The following is an 8,414-nucleotide window of genomic DNA, read 5'->3' on the forward strand; positions in this document are numbered from 1 at the left end:
TTCGTGTCTGAGGTTGATTTCTTGACCCAGAGGCAACAACTAAACAGGAAACGGTAATTAGTAAGAACCAATACCAAAGTTTGTTTTACTAATTTGAGCYGATTCATACTTATGTTCATTAATACTTGCTTTTCTCAGCAGATGGACTCRGAGAAGAAGAGCAGATGAATTAATGTAGGTCTGTAACGGTGAGTAAACGAGGGGAACTTTTTGGATGATTTTTACACTTCTGCTGCACCAAATAACTTCAAAAATGTATTTCTCAGAGGCTTCAGACCAACTTTTGTTTTCCATTTCCGGTGAAGCAGAACAACGTTATGCCCTGCAGTCTCTTAACAAACTTAAACRAAAAGAACAGAGATTGACGACTGYGCTGAAGCCRACTGTGCAGCTTTCTTTGTTCGGCCAAAACCACAAACAAGTCCAGTCTTAATGATCTGTCAGTGGTTTCTGGTGGACTTTCTGTCAAGATGCCAAACAATTGTAGAGGCAAAGCAACTGTCAAATGTGGAGCCAGGACTTGGAAGGTTTATTCCAGAGTAAGTGATCGCTCGCATCAACACTCAGGCAATTGTGGTGTTCAGTGACACAAGAGAAAGGAAACCCCCCTGACAACCTATCCAACAGACTGAACTGACTTAGCTGTCTGAGGGGCACGTCTGCTTGGTTTGTCGCCAGGTGCTGCAGGCAGCTAGCTGATAACACAGATGGAATCGGCTGGAAGCAGTGCCTGTGCTGCACATGTGATGGCTATTATTGTTAAACTGTTTTCTGTAAGACTAAGAATTTTAGAAAAAAAAAAGCTCCTTGAGTGGATATTAAATGAGTAGCTTTTATCATGCCAAGAAAAAAAAAAAAAAGATGTCATCTTTGAGGTTATTTGAATGTGTCTTGTGATCTATTTATAAACAAACTAATGGGAATTTATAGCTCCAATAACATGTAATGTAGATTTTGATGAGTAATGGATYCTTGCAAGTGAGAGCTTTCATCTAAAAATGTTTTCATAATGRCAATTTCACGCCAGATCACACTGGGCARAAAAATGTTCTGCACAAGCTTGTTGCGTTTCTATTATCACCCAATCAGTGATTTCMCAGCRGGAACTATACTTGTGACAGACAATAAGTCCCCCCTACTGTGATGAAGTGATTGGACTGAGGCCAAATTTCAGACCCACACAGAGTCTTCACATTGTCTAAAACCTGATCACCCGTTTGAATGATGAAACGAGGAATAATTATTTTCAACATTTCACTAGACTAATATAAGCAGACTCCTAATAGCAGAGCAGTGATTGTTTCTGTCAAGTGTTACCATGCCTTCCATGTCCTTTTTTTTGGACAATGTCAAAATGTAAAATGCACAAGCGGATTTGGTAACACTTTATTTGAACATAACACCTGTCATCTTCATGACAGGTGTTATGTTCTGCTTCGTAGTCGATGAATGATATGTTTTGAAATTTGGAACATAATGCTTTAATCGCAGTTACAGTAAAAAGTCCCTAGAATGGTTTTCAGATACTGACGTATTACAAACTTGCCTCCCCACCACTTAAAGGTTTAAAATCAGGCAAAGAATGTAAAATAAAAAAAACAATTTTCTTCCACAGCTTAATCACAGACAACTTTTTTTTACCCAAAATACCAATAAAACACTCTGAGCTTTGTGGCTTTGATGTTAACATGTGAATAATTTTTGGGGGTATTTTAATTAGTTTATGTTTACAGTAGGCATGAATCTCCATATCACAACAATTACTAAGTACTTCATGTAAAGATTCTTGGGATAGATTAGCTACAGCTTTGCTTTTCATCTTATTTGTTATTCCAGCTTCTTCTGCTTTTGCTGCTGCTGCTGATCAATCCCCATGCCTTTAGCCGATCTCCTGCAGAGGAATTGACTCACCTGCTGCTCATCTGCTTATCAGGTCTGCTGAGTGAAAGAAGTTGTGCATGATCCTCAGTTCTTTGCCTGACGTCTCGCAGTGGCAGCAGTAAGAGGGTRTTTTGGCYTGAAGCTAYGTTATGTTACTTTAATGCTGCTACCAAGTGTTAACTTTTGGTTTCTGCAGTTCTGAAATCTTCTGTTTATCTCCTCTGATCTATATGAGGTGCACACTGACTCACATACTGACTTTACTGCTGCCTTCTGCTGAAAAAGGTCTGTCAGTCTAATTTATGTTGGGTTTGTTATGATCAAAGTTAGAAAAGCAAAAGATATTGTATGGATATAATCCATATGTGCAAATCATACTTTCAGTCTGAAATGAACAAACTATGCTGTTTGTTGTACACATAAACCAAGAGAACAACAAAACTCCAATAMATTTAGACCTCTGTCTTGTAAAGCTCACTAGTGTTTTTCTCGAGTAGTATTCTCAATCTCTTCAGAATTAAGTGTTTCAGTTCATCATCAAAAGAACGTCAAAAATTGCCTCCTTGAACTGAAGTTTATTTTTAATGTTTGTTCTTATTTTGTTTATTTTTTTTCTTTTATGTTTTTGCTGTTTAAAAAACATCAGCCTGTCAAATTAGCCAAAAGGCTAATTCTAACTATGTTCTCTTCCCTGACAGAAGTGAATCTAACTCGCCTCACTCCTTCCACAGACCATGGAGTCTGGCTCTTCCCAAAGTCCCTGAGCCGCTCAGGTTCAGTTGCATTTATTAACATCCTGCTCCGTGTTTTGATTCATAGATTTTAAAACAACATAGAGAAAGYAAATATTTACTTCATTATAAATTTACTCTGGAGTGTAGTTGGTCAAAACATGTCTGCATTTAGGGTTTTCAGATATGATTAAATTGAGTTTCATATTTATTATGTTTCAAAGTCTGATATGGAATTAAAATAGAAAAGGGACGTTATTTTCCACAAACTACTATGACTGCAACCTAGTCACTAAGAGTATTCAGATTTATGAAAATCAACAGCAAAGTGTATTATTTYCACGAAGCAGTTTCCCTTAGAGATCCTTAAAATACTGCATTAAGAAGAGCACCTTTTTAACGTAGCACTTGAAAATCATTAGACTAATCCCTGTTCAGAAGTAAGATCAAAATATTGACCGCAGAATTAAAATGAGCTTTTACCTACATGCACACACTTGAGGGGTTAGTGGCATAAGCCCAAATCAGGCCTGATGTGCACTTGCTCTGCTTTTTTTATATTGAATGTTTTAATTGGCAGTTATGGCATTTCTGTTTGTGTGAACTTGGAGTCATAGTTTTCGTACTGTGAATATGKTTTCCTGCTTAAAGAAAGTTTAAGTCTTTAAAATATTCTATCAAACRTGAAATCCTTCATTGACAAATTCTCCACTGCACTGATTTACAATAAAATGAAGTTTTTATATTGTAAAATGAAAATGTGAAGCGTAATTGTTAGCACCTTGACCTCAGTAATAAGACGCAGGCCTTTGTGTCTTGTGTTTTCATTTGTTTTCTGTGGAYGYCACAGTTTTCTCAGACAACTCCAGTTTCACAGTGTAGTGTAAAAACAATCATTAGTGCTGGAAGTGAGTAAGGGAGCTGACTGGGGGCTATAGTTTCGTGTTGCTGATGGATACAGCAGTGTAATGCAGCTGGATGTTTTCGCTTGGAGTAAACAGCAAACCAGAAAAGAACATGACATGTTTTCTTAAGCTGAGATGTTAACACTGTCATAGTTTTAGACATTTACTTTGGATGTGAAAGCCAGAGTCACACTTTGCTGCAGGTAACCATGGCTTATGTTTAAACCTTTACGCATCACTGTTTCTAAAATAAAAAATTCATCTAAATATAAAGTGAATTTTTCCTACCAACTGTGGTTTGAGTGTTGTGTTTAATTGATTTAATAATTTTAATGTTTTCTCATTGTTTATATATTGCTCTAGGATTGCAATAGGTTTTTCTCAGTTCAGCATTTTGTGYTTCATAATATTTGATAATGTAGTTTGCCATTTTTTTCTGGTGTTAGTGTGGACTGTTGCTTTAGATCTTGGCACTTTATTTTAAATTTTTTGCAAAGCACTTTGTTTTAATTTAAGTGACTGAGTGGCAAACTGAGTTTTTGACTTTTGAGCAATTATGTAAAACACAGATGCTTTAAATATTGAGCCTATCCCTAATTCAAAATGCACACATGTGCAGTATGCACTAGAAACATACTTGTGTTCAGCATCAGCAAAAGAAATCCTAGCTTACGCATGTAAATACATTTTTTTTAATCTCATTTTACTGATTGCTGGGTATTTATGTGCTGTAAAATCTGATCGTTTACTTTACAACATAAAGAATTAAGAAGTTAAAAGTTGATCAGTATGAATAAAATACTTGTTTTAATCTTTTTCATTTCATTCAGTCTAGCTGCTTCATTGCTTTTTCATTGTTATAGGTTTTCAATGCAAAAACCGTGTGAAAATGGGGCCCAAACATAATAAATGGTACTCAATCTATCGTGTGGTRGAGAAGAATTTGTGTAAAGAACTGTGCCTTTTGGTTGAGCAGTTTCAGACCTCCCATATGAGCCTTGAAAACTATGGGCTGTGRAAAAACTGTGATCAGAGAACAAATTCAACGTCTAAACAGTTTGTTTTCCTTCTCACAGAAGAATTCATATTTAGCTTGTAAGCCAAATTACTCAGTAAGTGTAGCATTTATCTTAATACATGTAGGAAGCTTTCTTCTGCAGAACAGTGCTCAGACTTCAGGGAGTTTTGTGAATGATTTTCTTCCCACATGCAATCACRAATGAAAACAGGTGTTGYGAGTGGCTGCGTCCGGTGCATAAACATAATAGCGGATCAAAGAGCTGGGTCAGGACTGGTTATTGTCTGTGTGTGGGTGCAGGAAGTCTCCATCATGACTAATGGGTCTGTGCCTCTAATTAGAGGACCAAACACGCACACTAATATGCACAGACACACACACAAAATGGATGATATTCAAGCTAGGGATTATCTTCTTGTTTAATTCTAACAGAAACAACTTTAAATGATGTTTAGTTTTGTCCACACCTTTAAAAAGTACTGTGTTAAGTGCAGTACTCAGGTTAAATATAAAGGGATTTAAAAAAAAATGTTTTAACTGAAGCTGGTGAGTTCAAAAGTTGTCAGATTGAGAGTGTGGTCAGAAGAAGATATCTTAATCTTGTTGTATCCACCAAAACAAGTGGAGCTGCAGTCCTGGTAAAGTGAGCACACTTTTTACTCCTAACATTTAAAGACACATTTTAGGATATATATTTTTTTCACCTCTAAAARGTATATGGACTATAGAAAGAGACATACATAATGAGGTGGGGATTGTCAGAATTATACAAAAACATGTTTTAAAGTGGACTGAAGAAAAGAAAATACCCTGGTAAATCTCTTTTATGTGCATTTGAGTTGGTGAAATCAGAAGTGGCACAATAATTTGGCAATAAGAAATATTTTTGCCAGAAGAGTGAAAGATCTCAACATAAAATTTTATGCATCTTCTTTCTTTAAATCCACAGCATCCAAACAGTAAGCCTATACTGTTGTAGCTAATGGATAATGGTCCTGTACGCAGTTCCGCTCCCAAAGGTAATTCTGCCCACCGCCCCAATGGACGGCTCTGTGCATAGAAGATTGTTTTGAAAAGTTGATTAAATAACAATGTAGAACAAAAAAAGCAGAAACCTCCGCATTACACGTAGAATCAGCAACTAACTTTATCTAAATTTGAGTTGAAGCTTATATAAAAATCTAGACTATTATATTTATTTCTTGTGTCTGGTCTCATTCTGTCGTAGTTGATCAGTATAGCTGTGCTTCAATATAAATAACCAATGTCGGTAAGTTCTATTTTACTCTGTAGTTTGATTGTAGTTGTCTGTGTTGGCTGTCTCCACTTGTTTGGTAATATTTGTTTGTGTTTCACTTGTTCCTCATCTTCCATTTTGTAAAAGGTCGGGCTTCCTGCGCGCGCGCTCTCTCTAATTAGTGCGCGCGGACCTCTGAGTGAAGGTGGAGGTTTTTGCCCCTCGCTGCCGCGCGTCTCAGCGGCAACTTGTTCAATGGAAACTTTGAAAAACATAGGAAATATGTGGCACTTTGCAAAAATACTTTAGAGTAAATGATGCTGCCGAACTCTCCCGATGTCTGACGGGGGGGAGGAAAGCGACGGCGGCGGGAGAGCACATCTGTCGGAGTCTCCCTCGCCGCCTCTCTCTGTCAGTCTTCCCCGAGGATCTCCTTCCACTTCGCGGCCCTTGGACTTCTTCTCCTCAGCCTCTCCACTGCTTGGGGAATCGGACCCGCCTTTTCTCGCCTCCTCAGAGTGTCTGCACCCGTCTCCAGAGACCCGGGAACTCGGGGGCTCCACGCATTTCACCCCGCCAAAGTTCCGCCAGCGTGCCGTGGACTCCGGGTGTACCTCTCGCTCGCGGCCGGATGTGCGGATAGATGTCGGACATGAACAGCACGATGACCCGCTTCCCATATGGAGGGGACGCGGCGCGGAGAGCACTGAGCGCCTTCAGCACCGTGGACAGAGGCTGTACAGGGCTCCGGAGCTCTCGGAGTACGGGAACCACTTCTCTGCTGAGCACATAGAGACTGAGTTCAGCTCAGACAGCAGGCAATCGTGAGTCTTGACAGTTTTATTTCTCAGTTTTAATGTAGTATTTTCGAGGCATTGCGTAAAGTCTGTGCATTTAGGAACTTTTGCCGATATTGCACAATTGCAATTTGAAGGCAAACTCTGCATTGTGGGAATTTAATCACCGACGTCAAATCCCTCATGTCAACAGGTACAGGTCAGGTTTGGTGAGTTTAGGATCTCCGCTGACCCAGTTGCATCAAGCATGTGAGAAGAAATGCTTTAAACTCACTTCTACCTTTTAATGCGTCTCACGTCGAGAAAGTAGGGGCTTTTTTTCTGTAGAAGCATCAACCTGGTTAACTAGTAATAGCTTGAGATAAAGACTATTTTTTATTATATTTTTTGCATCTCTTTGCTCTTTCAGACTCACAGTGTAACTGTGTTTCGCCTGTGTTATACCTGAAAAGACTACAATGCAATGCAGCAATATATATATATTTACCAGTGACTATTATGATTGTCTTGCAATCAAACCAAGAGTTTCTACTTTTGCAACCCATTCTCACTGCTTAACTATGAGATAAGGCTCATCATTTTCAGCTTACAGCCACTGCTCCAGTGTGGAAGTGCTCCTCAGAGATCTAGGAACATGCACAATGGCACGTAATGAAAATTTAGCAGCTTATATCCATGACTATCAGAAGTTGGCAATGGCAGGCTTCTATATTGGCTCTTTGATCCTCCCTGGTCTGGCTCTTTGATACTCCAGTGTTCAGCTTTAAAGGTCTATCATGGGGAAAGAAACACATTGACTTTTACTAATGACTGTCACCAGAATGTGAGTGTTGTCCAAAATGCAAGCAAGAGAGGGTGGACTGGCATGTTTTTTTTTTGTCAGCATTACAATATAGTGAAAAATGCCTTAGAAAGTCTGTAGTTAGGTGCGTATTTAAATGAGACAAATTGATAGCTGTGCTTAATCGCTATGCTCATCTGAGTTGAAAAATTAATTTTCACACTTTTTAAGTGGTCTCCTTGCATTTGACTTGAAACCAGATTCATCCTCTTCTCTTTTTCATGTCTTGTTAAACTGTAAATGAGCTGGTATAAGTGGTTGCATGCACTGATAATAAATGACCCAGCGCTCACACCTTAGAGAGATCAGCTTCGAAAAGAAGCACATTCTGAGCAATTAAGATCAGATTGTAGAGTTTTGTTCAGAAGATATAATTAATAGATAAATAAAGGTGTAGTGGAAGTGATGCATGAATAAGAATATTATGGCCAAAGACAGTCAATAGAGATGTTTCCTTTATATTGGGGCATAAAATACAATAGGATTGCTTTAACCTCAACAGATTGCTTCAGTTTAATTACACTTTTTTTAAGATTATCGCTAATGTCTGTCCCTCTTGGCAGTGTGTTTAGTCTAGCAATCTGCTTAGGGCCTCTGCTGCATTTTGAACTAAATAACTATTATATGACATAGTAATATCTTATGTCCATTTTATTACTTGTGGTGACAGGACAAGTGGGCTTATTTGCTCACTGCTTTTGTGTTTCGGAACATTTACATGGACGCACATGTCATTGGTTCTTCATCTAAAGTTTTAGGGGCCTAATTTAAAGGAGTAGTGAAGACCAAATGCTGATTTTAAATTATGCTCTCATATTTTTGTATAAATGTTGCTTTTTAGAGAGAGAATCATCCTCCGAACAATGTTCTGTCAATTTAAGAGTGATCATTTGTCTTCAGCAGAAGAGTGTAATGAAAAGGATGGATGTTCTCAGTGCAGGACTCAATAGCTTGCAGTTTTTCTTCAGTTTGTCAAGTGCTACATTTATTTTCAAAATATATAT

At 38.2% G+C, this 8,414-nt stretch overlaps 1 protein-coding gene across 1 annotated transcript in view; it reads left to right on the plus strand.

Moving 5' to 3' along the window:
* Window positions 1-5,944: 5,944 nt before the first annotated feature.
* trpc7b (transient receptor potential cation channel, subfamily C, member 7b) overlaps window positions 5,945-8,414 on the plus strand; it is a 58,514-nt gene continuing 56,044 nt past the window's right edge. The window contains exon 1 of the mRNA XM_008420264.2: window positions 5,945-6,596. Coding sequence (XP_008418486.1) covers window positions 6,109-6,596 — 488 coding nt within the window. The 5' untranslated portion in view covers window positions 5,945-6,108. The remainder of the gene's footprint in view (window positions 6,597-8,414) is intronic.

Source organism: Poecilia reticulata, linkage group LG10 (assembly GCF_000633615.1).
Source record: "Poecilia reticulata strain Guanapo linkage group LG10, Guppy_female_1.0+MT, whole genome shotgun sequence".
Taxonomy (NCBI): domain Eukaryota; kingdom Metazoa; phylum Chordata; class Actinopteri; order Cyprinodontiformes; family Poeciliidae; genus Poecilia; species Poecilia reticulata.